The sequence below is a fragment of the Notolepis coatsorum genome, assembly GCF_963971535.1.
Source record: "Notolepis coatsorum genome assembly, chromosome: 8".
Classification (NCBI taxonomy): Eukaryota; Metazoa; Chordata; class Actinopteri; order Aulopiformes; family Paralepididae; genus Notolepis; species Notolepis coatsorum.
This window is the reverse complement of record NC_140172.1, coordinates 67,409,229-67,426,894: the sequence shown is the minus strand read 5'-3', so window position 1 is coordinate 67,426,894 and position 17,666 is coordinate 67,409,229. Positions and strand designations below refer to the sequence as shown.

The window sequence follows — 17,666 nt, the reverse complement described above, 5'->3', positions numbered from 1 at the left end:
AATATGTATATACTACTATGCACTCAAGAGTGTAGCACTCAAGTTCAACATTGTTTGATGAACAATGGGTCTCATTCCGGAACGGATTTACGACAAAAAATTTGCTCAGGCAAGTTTCTGCCAATTTAAGACATATTAGCGCTACTGGCGCAATTCCCCAAATTTTCCTGAGATCGGATTTGGTCGTGGCTGAGTGCTGAGGAGATATATATGCTCTGCCCTACGTACAGTAACGTACAGTGTCAGTACACATATTAAGGCCGCCAGAGTCGGGCGTATATGAGCGGACTGCAAGGTGGACTGTACGGTCTACGGGGCAGGCAGCGCATGTATCTTTGCTGCTCTCCTAATAAAACAAGTAATTAGAATAAGCCTATACTGCGTTCATTTATTACGTGCGTAGGCTATACAGTACTGCACGTGTGTGTGTGTGTGCGTGTGCGTGCGCGCGCTGTGGCAGGTGCACCACGAGCTGTACTATATATGATGACAATACATTAATCTAATCTCATTTTGATTGGTCGCAAAGCGCTTCCGCCTATTTTCACACGGCTGCATCATTAGTTGCCTTATAAGGAGCTCTGGAGGCATTGTTTTGTATGCAAATGACCTGAACGGGGATGCACGTTCATGTTTCAGAATGCATCTCAGCTGTGATTGTTTGAGCCACTTAAGACATCTTCCCCACACGTTGGGGACTCAGAGTGAACTTGTCGTCGATTCTGTCTGTCGGTTCCAAGATAAGTCTTCCAAGAGAACTCTTTGGAAAATATTCGGGAATGAGACCCAATGTTACTTAGCCTAAGCTGCCAGCATTGTACAGTACCCTTTCTGCTGACTTGTTGTACAGAACTTGTAAGTTGCTTTGGATAAAAACATCTAAATGACTAAATGTAAATGGTGACGAGTCGTCTCCTAGTTACTGTGCTTCTAGGAGGGCATCATGAATGAATGAAAACTTTTAAAATGGACACCACAGCTACATTGGACCAGTCACAGTGGACAGACCAGATGTGTTAGTGCTAGTTTTCAACACCAGTCCATTGAGGCTTTTCTAAAAGATATAATAAAATCATAAATAAACATTTTAATTAAAATCACAGCCAGGTGTCTTGGAGTCTGATTGACTTTGCTTGAATTGTGTTTTGTTTTACCCACAGATACTTTGTATAGTGGATCCTTCACCAATAAGCTGAAGTTCCTGTTCAAGCTGCACCTGCCACCAGGTGAGTGAAGATGTTGTTTTAAAGTCTGAATTAAAGGTTAACCTCTTTCTTGTCTTTGCTCATTTTAACTCGGGGATATTAGACTAATGCAGTGGATGTTTTATGTTAACCTCCACTCTGTAGAAGGCAGCAGCATGTCTACTGTTGTGTCAAACTAGGTCCTCTGGTATTCCGTTGTGCACTGCGATATTATGAAGCATTCAGCACACCACCTTATCAGGGCTGTAGCCTATATGAGCTCCACCATGTCCATTATGGTCTACAAAATCTGTGTCAACCTTCTTCCTTTCTGCTAATTTGTTAGTTAGGTCACAGTGCATTTTGAATTGCAATGGCAGTGCTGGTTATGTGGTGACATCGTCAGTTGTATCTAGGGCTGCTCGATTATGGCAAATCATAATCACTTATTTTGATTGATATTGAAATCACAATTATTAAACACAATTACTCATTGATTTGAGAACATCATATGACATCGCCCCTATACCATTGTTTAGGGAAAGCCCTGAGATACTGTATAGACCACCGCAACACTTCCGGTATTCTGAAATCATGGCAGAGAGAGTGGGGGGAGAAAATGAATGAATGTGGATGAGAGCCTTGACATTAAGTGGCGTATAAAAGTATATTGCATCATGTCTCCAGCACAGCCATAGCTACAACCACTTAATGTCAAGGCTCTCATCCACATTCATAAATGTTCTCCCCCCACTCTCTCTGCCATGAGCTCAATGGAACGCAGAAGTGCAGTGGTCTATACTGTACTGTGTGATGGCAGGCGAAGCAAAGCAACAGGGATAGTGTGCTGACGTATCGGGGGGCCAGTGCCAAGGAAACCGCAAGCACACCTGACTTTCAGCACCAAGGACAGCTCTCCGTGAGTCACCCCACCTGGGCGTCTGAATGGTGCAGATGACGTCATCGCTTCAGACCGCTGCACTCGAGCCTCCCTCTCTCAGGGGGCCAGATTAAGAGAGGATGAACTGGAACTGGAAGCAGCCGATGGCCTCTCGGGGGTTGTGTATAAGGGTTGTGGTTGGCTCTCGTGGGTGATGAGGTTAGTGGGCAGGCTTGGAATACTCTACCCTCGTCGATGAGGGGCAAGCGGTAAGCTTGCCGCGGTAGTCAGTGATACCGGTGTTACTTTAGTGTATTCAGACATTCAGCAGTATGTTACTTGCCCACTTATTTTTTTTTTCTTTTTAGAAATGATACCCATTTAGTTGAATTTTTGCATATCAGACAGTACCCACGTTCAAATACAAAATGCTAATTTGTAAAATACTAAATGGTAAATGGCTGCATTTATATATCCCTTTTATCCAAAGCGCTTTACAATTTGTTCCTCACATTTGACCCATTCACTCACACATTCACACACCGACAGCGGGGGCAACCATGCAAGGTGCCGACCTGCTCATCGGGAGCAATTAGGGGTTAAGTGTCTTGCTCAAGGACACTTCGACACGCTGCCCGGGAGTAGCGGGAATCGAACCGGGAACCTCCGGATTACCAGACGACTGCTCTACCTCCTGAGCCACTGTCGCCCACTGTCGAGCCACTAAACATATTATCAAGCATTATTGACAACATTATAAACTGAACGTGTAACCCGCAGCTATTTTTAGTTTTCACTTTCACCTAGTTTTAACTTCACGTGGAGGAGAGAAAGAAGATTCTAGAGATGACATACGTTACACAACGATAATGGAGGATTAGAAAATATTTCGGATTAAGCAGCCCTGCAGCAGCGAAAGCTTGACTGTGGAGAGGAGCTCAGAGGATCAGTCCAAACCAGCAACAGTATGTCTGTGCAGTATGTGATCAATGTGCTACGTTTATCCGTCCGCCAATCAACAGATAGAAAAGTGACGGAAGGTATTACTGTCTGTTGTTTTATTTTTTAATTAGAACCTAACGTGAACTCTGTCCAACAAATGGATACTAAATTCCCATCAGGTCTGTGACATCAAGGCCACCTAATCATCTCTTCCCCTTAGTTGGCTGATATCAATCCCTGTCTCCTGAGCCGTTCAGCCATTGTGTAGTGTGATCTGTGCCTGGTGCTAGTGTATGGCAGCCATTGAGCCTGCGTAGCCCAAGGTTGGATGCTACCAGTGGTGAATTATTATTAGTACTTGCGTGAATTACTCAAGTAGTACTTTAGAATAGTGCTTGAGTAATTGTTTAGGGAAATCTATTTTTAGAACGCACCTTAAAGCGCATGGAGTAGCAAAAACAAGATATTGACGGTTATGTACATATGTCTCGTTCTGTGGACATAACAATGGTTAATGCGTATTGTCAGTCGAAACAGTCGGTTACCATTTGTAATAATAATTACATTACCTCCACTCAGTCTGCAGCAGGTCTCTCCACTCATGCAACAGTGTGTCTGTGTCAATAGTATATGAAAGCTACGCAAAGTGGGCAACATGTTGTTGCCACAATTAGGAAATGCATAAACTGCTGTTATTATCTTTTTAGATAACGCTAAGCTAACAAACGTTTTGCGGTAACGTTAAGTTTACTACTGTATCCATGCTCCACAGCTTCCAGCTTTCTTCAACAATTCTGAACAAACTAGCACTTTAGGTGGATGTATTTATTTGGTGGTAACAAAATAAAAAGAATAACAATCGAGCACCTTCAAAAAGCACTCAAGTTCAATTGAAATGGCGAGTAATGGATTACTCACGCCCATCCATAGTTAAACCCTTTCACCACCACACTACCAAATGGTTAACACACAGTTCTCATGTATTTTGTATGCTGGGGTCACGTAAGCTTTCAGACCTCAAAATTAGGGGGTGGGGGTGTCACTTGCTGAAAGATGTTGGGAAACCCTGCTTTGTAAAATACTAATTTTGTAAAATACTATCGTTATTAATCCCCTTCTGTGCTCTGTCTAACAACCCTGTCCCCTGTCCTTGTTCTGACTTTTGTCTTCCTCAAGGCACTCATAGAGCATGTCTTTTAGCTTTCACAGGTAGTCCTTTACACTCAAAGGAGCGGAGAATCCAGCACTTTATTCCAGACGACTCTTCCTACTTCAGTAGACTTACTGGTCAGCGTTCTTTGCTGTTCTCTTCTTCCTTTGTCCTCATTCTCCTCTGACTTCTTACCTTGTATCAGGGTTCCCACAGGGTCTTAAAAAGGGTCTTAAAGTATAAGGTCTTATATTATGACTTACTTGACTTAAGCCTTTGCACTCCCTGCAGAGCATAGGCCACTGACGATTTCTTATATTATGTTACAATAAATATAGGCAATAAAGAATTTCAATCTGAATATATATACTATGAGTAAGAGGTACACCGTATACACAAGGTACCCTAACTGGCATGAGACCAGTTAGGGTTACTTGTGTATACTACACCTGCACCTTGCGCCTATATTTAAGTCCTTCTACTATTACCCTGCTCATACCTGTACCTCCCCTCCCCCATGATGCCCAAATTTCCCCAAGGGGATCAATAAAGGAATATCTTATCTTAAATATTATTTTGATAGGTCTTAATTAGGGATGCCCCGATCGATCGGCCAGCGATCGGTATCGGCCGATATTCAGTATAAATATGAGATTGGTGAATTCCGATAATGCTTTATTTTCACCGATCGTGACAACCGATCGAAAAACATGATCCAATTCTTAGCGGAGATCTCACTCGCTGAGTTCTGTCTCAGACACACAGAGCTGCAAACTGCCGCTCCTCCTCCTCCTGCCCCTCCCTTACCCGTGTAAACACAGAGGAGGCTCCGCTCTAGTCTAGTGCATGAGACCATGAGCTAACGTTAGCTACCTAGCTATCGTTACTATTTAAACAGAATGACCCAGTCAACTATTCACTTTTAGTTTAATACCTGAGGCATTGTCTAACGGTATATAGCCGGCTAGCTACTGATAGCTTCTGATATCAACAAATGCTCCAGCAATAGTCTAGTAGTGCATGTTGATACCTCCGTTAGCTCACGTTAGCTCACTGTTCAAAACTAAATGTCCCAGTAAACTAAATAGTTCACTGAGGCGTTGTCTTAACGTTATCTAGCCGGCTAGCAGTAGCTACAGATAGCTCCTGATATCAATGTCTTATAACATTGATTCGATGCGTGTTCGAGCCCCGGCTTGCATCTCAGTCACGAACAGGGCTAGCTGAGGGAGTAGGGTATATCTGCAGAGCCGCAGATACCCTGCTGAGGGCATGCTGAATGTGATTTGACTAAAGCAGAGTATACACACAGACAAGTGGAGATAGCGAGCATTTTGACTTGTTACGTGGTGGCGATGTCTCGCAGATAATACAACTACAAGTATAATTATAGAATATATATATTTTATAAAACAAATTAAAAAAAAGTATATATATTTTTTTAATTTTATTTATTTATATAAAACCAAAAACGATCGGTATCGGCCGATATGGCTCAAGACGATCGGTGATCGGTATCGGTGGCAAAAAACGTGATCGGGGCATCCCTAGTCTTAATGCCAATACCTCCTGTAATGAGGTATTGGATTAGGAAGTTACTTCTATATTGCGATAACTTCTTGAATGGGTTTGTGGGTGAAATGTTGTGCTACAAAGTAGGCAGTACGGTAATAGCTCATCAGTTTCCCCCCAACAATTTGTATGGAAATAAATCAACATGGAACCAATAACAAGTAATTCTGGGACTTATTTCTTCTTTCATAATAATGTTCCCCCAGTATGGCTGTGAAGTGTTTAGTGAAACAGTCTGAATGTGAGACGATTCAAACTGAATTATGAAGAAATCATTTTCACGAGGTACAGGGATGAGGAAGGGATTTGACATTCACGGGTGTTTACATTTTTAGTTTGATTTCTTTCATGTTTTACATATATTTTTGTATGTTTTGCATATATATATATATATATATATATATATATATATATATATATATGTATGGTTTTAAATTAGTACATTCATTTTGAGTATTGTAAAAGGGGTAGGATTAAATACGTGCATACTTCTTCCTACTCCTTTTCGAACATATATAAATTTAGTTATGTTCTCTTTGTTTATTTATTTTTCCATTTCATTGCTAGAGATCAATGATTTGTTTTTGTTTTATATTGTTTGTATTTACATGTTCGAAATAAAGATTTTAAAGTCAAAAATGGGTATTACATTTTATTCAAAGGTGGTTGGTCTTAAAAAGTCTTAAATTGAACTTGTTAAATCCTGCAGGAACCCTGTGTATTGTCACTGTGCTCTATGTATTAGTAACCATAGACTATATATTAGTAACCATAGACTATCTATGCATTAATAACCATAGACTATCTATGCATTAGTAACCATAGACTATCTATGCATTAATAACCATAGAATATCTATGCATTAGTAACCGTAGAATATCTATATACATTAGTAACCATAGATAGACTATCTATGTATTAGTAACCATAGACGTTCTGTACGCAGTTTGCTCACATGTTTCTTACATTTTGACATTTTAGAAACTGACCTCCCAGGAGACGTTGTGATAAGAAAGAGCCCAGAAAGAGGTAACATTGTCTCTTTTCTCCTGTTTTCCTGCTGAAATGTCCAACAAAAAATCCTTAGTTATAATATCTCTCCATGTCTTTGTCTCTATGTTTGTCACATTTTGTTCCTCTGATAGATATTCAAGTTCAAGTTCAAGTTCTTTAATAGTTGTCATACAGAAGTACAGAATACTTTCATACAAAATGCTTCTTACTGTTACGCTCCAGAGACTGTGCTAGACAAGATTGATATTTTTATTTGTCCACTTTCATGGAAATTTGTCTTTGGCTTCACCATGGTTGCAAATTGCAATCCACAAGACAACACGATACAAACACCACACAGGCACAAAAAAAATAAAACAGCCCAGCCCAATACTGTACATAGGCAAAAAGAGAAACAACAAAGACAAAAACAGGGGCAGAGCTTCAGGTACCTAACCAGTACTATGGTTAAAATTTAAATCTAAGAATTCCTCAGGGCAATGGCATGTGGGATGAAGGACTTCTTAAATATGTTTTTTGGGGCTAGAGGAACTCTATAGCGCCTTCCAGATGGAAGCTTGTCAAACTCACCACGAAGGGGATGCAAAGGATCCGACAATATTCGCTGAGCCTTGTCCCTATTCCGAAATACATACAACTCAAGACAATTGTCTTTGTGGTTTCCCTATAGCTTTACTGGCCATGTTAACAATCCTTGTCAATTTGTTCTTATTCTTGGCCCCAAGGTTTCCATGCCAGGTTGAGATATCAAACGTTATCACACTTTCAACAAGACTTTTGTATACCAGCTCTAGAATATCCCTACTTACAGCAAAACAGTTCAACTTTTTTAGGAGATACAAGCGTTGCATAGCTTTCTTGAATATCTACTCTGTGTTAGCTACAAAGCTCATGGTGTTATCCAGGAAAGTACCTAAATACTTAAAATGTTCCACCACTTCCCAGGTAGAGGAAAGATGGACCTGCAGGCCTACCTGAAACAATGGCAAGATGAGATACTGAAGAAAGAGGAAAGCATCAAGGACTTGCCCAGAATCAACCAGGTAGATAAAGCCTTGTTGTGTTTCACAGGCTACTCAGGAGAATGTTGCTTATTAAGGAACACTACCAAAAAATAAAGGTACCATCTATTTTTAAATGCGTTATAATTAATCTGAGCTCAGACTTTTCTAATATTTTTATATTTAGAGTTAATTGTTTATTTTACACTGTTATTTTTTCTCACATTTTTATATTCAGATCAAGTCTTTATTGCCTATATTTAAGTTATGTCTTTCTTCTATTAGCCTGCCCATACCTGTACCTCCCCTACCCCCATGCTGCTAATACGCCCACATGTCCCCAATGGGATCAATAAAGGAATATCTTTTTGATAGTTCTTAAAAAATGATTGGATTGATGTATTATGTATTATTTTATCTTATCTTAATACGTCCTGGAACATGTGACATCATAATGACATCACACATTCCAACTCAATAATAGGTTTGGGATGTATGTGAGATATATGGTCATAATGTATCCGCTTTATTTATTGGCAGAGTGAAATACATCACGGTATCTTAACTTAAACCAGGGTTCGCACAAGGTCCTTGAAGTGCTTAAAGTGCTTGATTTTTTACCAAAAAAGTCAAGGCCTGGAATTCCTTGAAAACAGCCCATTTTTAACAAGGTGCTTAAAAAGTCCTTGAAATTCAACCATTCACATTGAAAGTTTTGTTCATCCATGATAAAAAATTTCTGAATCAAGAAATATATATATTTTTAATCTAAAGTGTAACTAATTGTCGCAAATGAAAAATAGTGCTTGGGAAAGTACTTGAAAGTCCTTGAATGTCATTGTGCAATGTCTGTGGGAACCCAGTTAAATGGTGCAGATGCATGATGACCCTCTCTTCTTCTTCTCTCGCTTCTGATCATCAGGCCCAGTTCATCCAGTTCTCCAAGACCCTGTACAACCTCTTCCATGGAGACCCAGAGGAGGAGCCTCTGTACCGGGCTGTGGCCCATGTGACCAGCCTCCTCCTGCGGATGGAGGAAGTGGGACGTAGACTGCAGCAGGAGCCAGGCGGCCTCAACAAGGAGTCCACGGCCGGCACCAGCCAGGCTCCTCCTCCGGCTGACCCGGAGGCCTCTGCCACTTCGGAGGACGTGTGTGGCTCTGCCACCCCGAGTGCCCCCGCTCACCAGGAAGCATGTGGCTCAGATGCGCCTAGTGCCCGCGCTCAAAAGGAAGCGGCCTCTGCCACCTTGGAGGACGCGTGTGGCTCAGACACCCAGAGTGCCCCCGCTCACCAGGAAGTGGGGCCCAAAGCCCAGGAGATCGAATGGTCCTTTGCCTTTGAGCAGCTGCTGGCGTCTCTACTCAACGAGCCTGTCATAGTGGGCTTCTTTGACAAGCCCATGGATATTCAGACGCGACTGGACCAAGCCAGGGTCGCCCAGGTGAAAGCCAAGGCAAACAAGTGAAGAAGATAACGGTGTCTCTAGCTCCCAGTCAAAGCCGTCGCCATGACCTCTTTAAGTCCCTTTTCCTCCTCCTATAAAAATGGGCTGTAAAAAGATGGCAGTTTTGTAAAGATCGTAGGCTTTAAGATATCTTTTCAAATGCCATCATGGATCATGAGGGATCAAAGACTGGAGGCCTGCTGTTGAAAGCTTGACGTATTAGGCCATTGCTTGCCCGGCTACAGCGCCGTCAGAATGTGACGTCTAGCTCTGATGCCAGAAAAGCAGCTTGAAGCACATCGTTGTTTTCCCCAGAGAGAAGTAGAGACCTGTGTTTGTGTAACCTGTGTGTCGCTAAGGTCATCGAGTAAGAAGATGTCGGAAATGTCCAATGATGACTTCCTTAAATACTTTAGATCTACAGCTGTATGAGTAACTTTAAACGTCAACGTAACCATCCTCTTCTAAGCCTGTCCAGATTGATTCATTATACTTTGGTTCATCCTAGGTCATTTTTACACCAGTAAACCTTATTAACACTTTGAGTGCCAGCCACGAGAAACTCGTTATTTCATGCCATGCGTTGAGTGCCAACGACGAGAAATCTCGTTATTTAATCGTTATTTTTTTTTATTCGCGATTTCCATTCATTTTTCACCAATCTAGCCTCACGTTACCATTGGGGATCTCTCTGAGCTCGAACAGGGAAAATACCACCCCCTATCGTCTCTCCAGATGGTATTGCACCCATTGGATTGGACTGAATGAAATGGATCGGATGCTGGCACTCAAATGCTAAATCGTGCACCCCCTGCTGGCACTCAGTGTTAATCATTTTGACCATACTGTAAGTAGAGCTCCAAAATGCTATAAATTATTGTGGGGTGGAGGAGTCGGAATTTGCAATACCTTTTAGGACAGTAAAATTTACATTATTGAATATTCCCAATATTGTATTATAAATTATAATAAATATTTTATATTATTATAGCAAGAAATGTAACAGAAGAGTTTCCCCCTGCTCCTGTAATAAGGTATGGTCAACCTCCAGAACAACTTGGAACAGATGAAGACTCAGAGTGCTTATCACTACATATGACGATGAGGGTGATTTGGGTGTGAAAGCATTCTATGAGTTTAGGAAGCCAGTGTCCCTTTTCTTGTTGACAGAACCACTGCAGCTTGTAAATAGCATTGGCATGAAAGATTAAAAGTCTTGGTTCTGTGGTCTCTCGCTTTGAGAGGCTTGTTCTTGCTGATAACACATTGATTGAACTGTGTCAGGTTAGAGGAATAGCCTATGTCAAATGATAATGGCTGCATACAGTGCTTTTCTAGTACAAGTACTACTCAAAGCACTTAACAATGGAATGATTGCATTATATTTAAAAGTGCTATATTTTATTTCCACCATTTTCCACCCAAATGGCTAACTAAAATAAGTTTGACAACATTTTAGGCAAGAAATTGTTTCTTACAAATACTTCCTTGAAATATTCAGGAAATAATTACATTGCTAAGGACCAGTGGTGCGTTATTGAAATCATCTGGGGTGACACGCACCACGTGCACGCGCGCTCCCGCGAATGCGCATTTAATGTCCCCTCGCTTGGGCACAGACTAAAGACAGTGCCTAATTGCCTCTACGAATGGAATGTAACACGTCTTCACAACAAGGTTAGGTGTGAATGTGTCTGAGAACGTATTTAACACACCTGACGACTGGAGCTATTGATATGCAAATAGCGAGTGAGGTTGCACACCGTGCTACCCCGTCCCATGAACAACGCATGCCTGCTAAGGACACAAAGGGGGTGGAGGGGGTGTCCGTTGCGTAGACTGTATGCACTCTTTTGTTTTCGTTTTGAGATGCTGGTGCTCTAGTGACATCTAGTGGTTGAATCTAGAATATAGCACCTTTTTAACTATGTGTAGCCCTGGGGGGAATTAAACTCCTGACCCAAACTAGTGGTCATACTGTATATCAAGTGTTATTCCCCTCTTAAATCAGAAACGCTAACCTTTCAATGGGGACAGACACAGAATGAGGAGTAGGAGGAGTGTAGCCCTGTCAGGCTAGGCATACATTGGAATATCTGTTATTTTCTGAAACCATACTGGATGAGAAGATAAGGTATTGTTTTCTGTAATAATGATGCTTAAGCCATAACACATGAGAGGGGCTGCTACAGTGGCTAGCTACAGAACACTCTATTGTCTCAGTGGCAGAAATGTCATATTTTGGAATCACAGTCTGACAAACACGATGTCAGTCTGACAACTACACAATGTACTGTAACAGTCTGACAACTACACAATGTAGCAGTCTGACAACTACACAATGTACCAGTCTGACAACTACACTGTCAGTCAGACACAGCATAAATCACCTTTAAAAAAAATTAAAATTAAAAAGAATGGTGGAAGAGAAGATATGAATGGTCATACTGTTTTCTGAATACAAAAAAAAAGCATGTTTCTTTTCTTTTTAATATTGTATCATTCTGTACATTTCCAGGAACATTACAGAATATTGTTCACGTCATGATTAATTTATAATGGGTCATTTGATTTATTGTATATTTGAGACTGGGCATGATGAGTTAGTGGATTTTAATGGATACAGTTGTATCTTTGGAATATATTTTGCTATTATAAGATCAAGCGTATGATTTCTGTGTGTAAAAAGAACATATTTAAGGCGGAGGGGGGGCGTGTGACTCAATCCGACGGCTTAACATTTATTTTCTCATGTTATTGGCCTCTGTAGCATCATTATCACCACGTGATAATAGCCAACAGCCTACAACACCGCAACCCACCAAAGTGTCTCTGAAAAGCCGGTCACATTATATTGTCGTGGAGTTAACCATGCATTTGTCAAATCTGCATTTTGTCCTGCTTGCAGTTTACCTGTGTGAAGAAAGAATATATATATATATTTTTTTCAATCGTATGACATTGGTGACCTGTTTTTGCTTAAAAAACAATTGATAAAAAAGCACAAGATATGAGCTGAATGAGAAGCATGTTGGATGTCTATGGGACCTTCAGGGGTTAATAAACTAACCACTGAGAGGACATTTTATGATCAAAGGGAAAGCAATAGTAGAAGGAGAGGACTCTCATTGCGACCTCTACTGTTGACCTTTGACCTAAGGGAACGGGTGGAAAGGAACCCGAGTGGCCACTGTGTGAACAGGAAGGAGCACAGGCCTCATCAGGTCCTGACGAGTTATCATTCCTAATGCTAAATATTGTATAATGCTAAATGCGTCGCAAAATGTCCTTTACTTGGGGTCTGTGTGATGAGACACTCGGTGGCTTGTAATTGAAAACCTCTTTTGAACGTTATAAGTGAAGCATAGATATTTCTATATGACCTGCTTTGTGATGGATGTTTATTTTCCATATGAATACATTGGAATAATGAGGTTGACAAGTTTAATCCTTTCACTACCACTCTACCAAATGGTTAACCCTTTCACTGCGACAATACAAAATGTTAACCCTTTCACCGCTACCCGATAAAGGGTTAACCCTTTCACTACCACAATACAGAAGGTTAACCCTTTCACTACCACACTACATACGGTCTGTAGTGTGGCAGTGAAAGGGTTTGATTGATTGATTGATTGAAAACTTTATTAACAGATTGTAGAATGGGTACAATACAGTACAGCTCAATACACACAATTGTTAAGGGGATGCAGACCAGAGAAAGACTTTCGTCTTGTTTACATCAGGGTCCCCCATTTTCAATTCATCAGGACATATATGACATACATGACATACAGATAGTCAGTACTTAACCTTTAACCTTCTGTAGTGTGGTAGTGAAAGGGTTAAGAACAATGAACATTCCTGCTTGTTGCCATCTGTCTGCATATAGTACATCAAACTTGATACCACTATTCTATACCGCTACACCACTTTTGTTTAGTCTCATGGCTTTGTGCTTAAATGAGTGTTTAGAAGCCAATAAGCCTCTCTACAGGGTCCTTTTTGGTTGATCAATAGACGCCTGGCTTACCATGCGAGAGCTGTTTGAATCTAGGCGTGTTCCCACAGTGCATTCATTAATATTGATCCAATCCTCATGTCGGCTCTCATTAGGTGTTCATGTAATACCTTGGCATCTTTGACATTCTATATCAGTGATGGTCTTAACAGTGAATCCATTTATTGAGTGTACATTTCAAAGTAAACGTTTAGCTATGAACATTTTAAATAAAATAAAAACTTGAAATGTTATGTTTACTGGTCAAAGTCAGCCAATACTTTGAGACCATTATTAATTCTGTTTGAGTGGTGTATTGTTTGTGAAGTATAGAGGAACTGTATAGTTGTTAGAACATAAGGAATCTTATGCAAATATTTGCCTAATGAGAAATTAAAGATTGGATTCAGGAAGCACTTGTGTACAAGTCTGTCTGTAAGTTACTTAAAAAAAAGAACTTTGCAAATACAATTACTGGTATATTTAGCTGACCATGTACAGCAGGGTGCCAAATTCATATCAATCATCTATGTTTTTAATAAAAAATTAATTACAACTGTCACCATGTGGGTTTAGGAGTTTGTTCCACGATTTCTACTGTTTATATGGAATAGTTCATCTATTCTAGATGTATCCATGACTTCTTTTTTTAAACTTAAATTTGTATTGACATTTATAGACATACAACACTGTCTTAGACAATACTTAAAATGACATCCAACACATAACAATACACTGACATGGGTCCCTTGAATTCCTATGATATATGGCTGCGTTCAGCAGCCCAGACCCCTATAAGAGGGACCCCCCCCCTCCCGCCATCCACCCTGAGAAATAGGACTCCCCACATCCCAGGTCCGTCCCACGCGGGGCCAAGCACCCAGCGACACGGGTCCCTTGAATTAGATTGGGCTAGGTTCAGTAGAGGAGAGAGGGGAGGGTACTCCCCCCCCCCCCCCCCCCCACCTAGCCAAGCCCGCTACCTCCCATGTCACCAAGAACCCCACCCCACGCACATCGACCCCACAACATACAAGACCCCACTCTCCCGGGCCGAACTGCGGAAACGATGCCCCCCCCCCGACAGTCCCCCCCACTGAGCTAAGCCCGTAGGATTCCCCCATATCCCAGGTCCGCTGAGCACCCAGCGACACGGGTCCCTTGAATTAAATTGGGCCAGGCCCAGGAGAGGAGAGGGCACTCGCCCCCCCACCGAGCCAAGCCCGCTACCTCCCATGTCACAGAGAACCCCACCCCACGCACATCGACCCCGCAACACACAAAACCCCACTGGGCAAAGCTCAGCCGCTCTGACCCCCATAAGAGAAACCCCTCCCTCCCGCCATCCTCCCGAGAAACAACACCCCCATATCCCAGGTCCACCATGCACGGAGCCGAGCACACAGAGCCCCTACCCGCCGCGACCGCCAGGCCCCCGGCCCACAAGAACCCCAAGCCCAGGCCCGCAGAAGGCCAGAGCACCACGCCTCAATGGCCCCCAGACCCCCAGCGACCCCAAGTCTGGTGTCCCCCCGGCCCCGTGACCAGATCGCCCAGGCCACGGAGGCCGAGGGCCCCAAGGAACCCCACCCCACCCGTACCGACCCCACAACAAGCAAGGCCCCCCTCTCCTGGGTCGAACCGCCAGAACGATGGCCTCTCCCCCCGACACCCACCCCCACTGAACAAAGCCCGCCCACTTCTGTACCTCCCATGTCACTGATATCACTATGTACATTTATAGCAAACACTATTCTAACATGACTTACAAAATAATAATGAAAACAAAATAGGCCATATAATTGGCACTTCCCAGGTTTTGTGTGGAAATCATCTGGCGACCCCCCCCGGGGGTTCCCACTTTGGGAACCCCTGTGTTAGAGGATCATAATCGTATCCCTCTGTTCCCTGTTGGTGGGTGAGGAGTAGTGGCTCTCCTGGTGAGAGGGCTTCCCCTAGTGGCGAAGAAACCTCTTGTGACGGTTCCCCCCTGCGCACTATATAAGTCCAACATTTGTTCTGTGAACGGCCTCAGAGCTCCCGGTCAATGCTCTGAATTTGTCTTTCTTATGTTAGTGTTCATTTGTATTGTGTGTCACGTGTAATCCTGTAGTTCCTTCATATCAGTCCAACGTGTATTATTCCCCAATATGTTTCCTAATAAGTGTGTCCCTTTTAAAAAAAATATACATCAAATCGTTTGTCTATAACATGTGTATTGTAGATCATAGTGTTAATTATTCTAAATTCTGGTGTTATAGTTTTCTTATACTTCTTGGGGTAACTGTTCAATTATCTTTCTCTGTTGCATCTATTCTCATCCCCAGGTCCCCCGTGTGTATGTTTGTATTGGTTACTCTTCCATGTTGATTTTGTCGTGTATCCTTCCTTGGATCACCGTGGCCCTTCACGTCTCTTCTCCTCCATGCCCCTTTCTCGTGTCCTTTTGTCGTTCTTCATAGTTGATCTGCTTTGAATCAGTTCAGGTCCTCTTGCTGTCCTCCTCTCCTCATCTCTCAGTTCTGGTCCACCTGCACGCCCTCTCCATCCTCTGCGTCAGCGTAGGCCTCTCTCCTTCCCCTCCCGGCACCTTCCATCCTCTCCGCGCCGTGTCCCTCGCCGCCTTCTGCACGTTGTTGGGACCTGATTCCTTTCTTTTTCTGAATTTTCTTTATTTCTACATAGCTCCGACGTTTCATTGCCACCTCCGTTGGATTTTTCAATGTTACATTGTATGCTCCGCATTGCTTCTAATCCAATCTGCGTGGTGGCCAGGTTAGCTTCTATGTTAGCTTGTAAGCTAGTTTGTATGTTAGCCTGTAGTTTCTCTGCACTGACATTCAGCGTCCCGCTAGCTTGTTCTGCCTGTTGCGTCATTGTCTCGTGTTGAGTCTTTTCCATCGGTGTATTTACTTCATCTGGGGTTGCGTTTCTTTCATTTGTCCTTGTGTTCATTCTTCCTTCTTTCTTTTGTCCTTGAATCTTCACTTTTTATTTCGTTTTGAATTGTTTTACTTCCTTTTTTTTTTATATTGATTGACCGGGAGCTCTTTCATGTGGCTGCTCATCTGAACGTCTCAAACCGACTTCTACTGTATATATGGAATAGTCAGTCTAGATGTATCCATGCCTTCTACTGTATATATGGAATAGTTAATCTAGATGTATCCATGACTTCTACTTAATAGTAAGTCTAGATGTATCCATGACTTCTATACATGGAATAGTGAGTTCAGGCGTTTCTATACATGGGAATAGTCCATCTAGAATAGATGTATCGGTTTCTGAAATGGAACTCCACTGCCTCTAGAGTTATTCAGTATGATAAGTCCTGGAGTATTCTTTTAGGTTTAATATCACATGTTTTAACATTTTATACCAGAGGTTCTTGTGTTTTCCCAGCCTGGGATCTGGTGCGAACACACAACTCATGCCACATGTGGATGCAGCAGAACTAGTTCCGTGAGTGCAGGAGCAGAAAGGATAGTGCTTCTAGGTGCGGTCCATAGAGTTTAGACGGCAAACGAGGTCTGGGCCAATTGTCGATGGGGATATTTGGCCCAGACGTCATATTGGAACTACTGCCTAGACATGGTTACATCCTGGCCCAAATAATGGTTCCTGGACCACCCATACAGACTGTCATTCTTTGCTTTGTTAAGGCTGAGTGCAAAAGGGGCTATGGGGGCCGTCACTGGGCCACACCAAATGTTCTATCTGGGTAGTACTACTGTATGTCTTAGATTAGATTAAAATGTATTGTAATTATACAGCACAAGTACACTACAATGAAAATAAGTTTGTCATCCAACCAGAGGGCAAATGTAACCGTAAAGTGCAATAGTAATATACAATGTACAGGTGATTAAACTGGGTATAATATATATAAATTAGTACTGAGTAATAGTGCTAATAAGATATATACATGAGTTGTACAGGTATAAAGACTTGAGAAATAAATTAGTATATGGGTCAGCATGCTAACCTAAATGTCTAAAACTACTACTTATCATCTGTATCCACTTCTTGTGCTTGATCATCTTAGTTTACTGGATGACCACAGCTTCAGAGTCCATGGTGTAGCATACCGTTTGTTAATGCCATTGAGTTATGGCACTTCACCGTGACTGTGACTGAAACAAAGTGTAGGCATACAATTGTGCGTGTCTGAGATCTCATAAGCAGATCAACAAGATTGATACTGTAATCTATGTACTATAGGGTATAGAGCCAGTAGTTCTCAACCTTTTTGGGGTCAACGCCCCCATCTGATTTTGGCTCCTCTGATTCCAGTCAAGTTATTGTCCTGATATTAAAACAATGATAATAAATTAAATAAACGAGTGCCCCCTTTGAGCATCTCAACGCCCCTTTCAACAATTCTGCACCCAGCGCCCTCCAACACTCTCTGAAGGCCCCCTGGGGGATGGTACCACCCGTTGAGAAACCCTAATATAACGTTAGAGTATTGGCATC

At 42.1% G+C, this 17,666-nt stretch overlaps 1 protein-coding gene across 1 annotated transcript in view; it reads left to right on the top strand.

Moving 5' to 3' along the window:
* Window positions 1-13,694, top strand: part of tbc1d8b (TBC1 domain family member 8B) — an 82,772-nt gene extending 69,078 nt beyond the window's left edge. Inside the window, exons 17-20 of the mRNA XM_084320248.1 lie at window positions 1,161-1,226; window positions 6,710-6,757; window positions 7,688-7,785; window positions 8,666-13,694. Of these exons, the coding sequence (XP_084176374.1) occupies window positions 1,161-1,226; window positions 6,710-6,757; window positions 7,688-7,785; window positions 8,666-9,211 (758 nt within the window). The 3' untranslated portion in view covers window positions 9,212-13,694. The remainder of the gene's footprint in view (window positions 1-1,160; window positions 1,227-6,709; window positions 6,758-7,687; window positions 7,786-8,665) is intronic.
* Window positions 13,695-17,666: the final 3,972 nt, after the last annotated feature.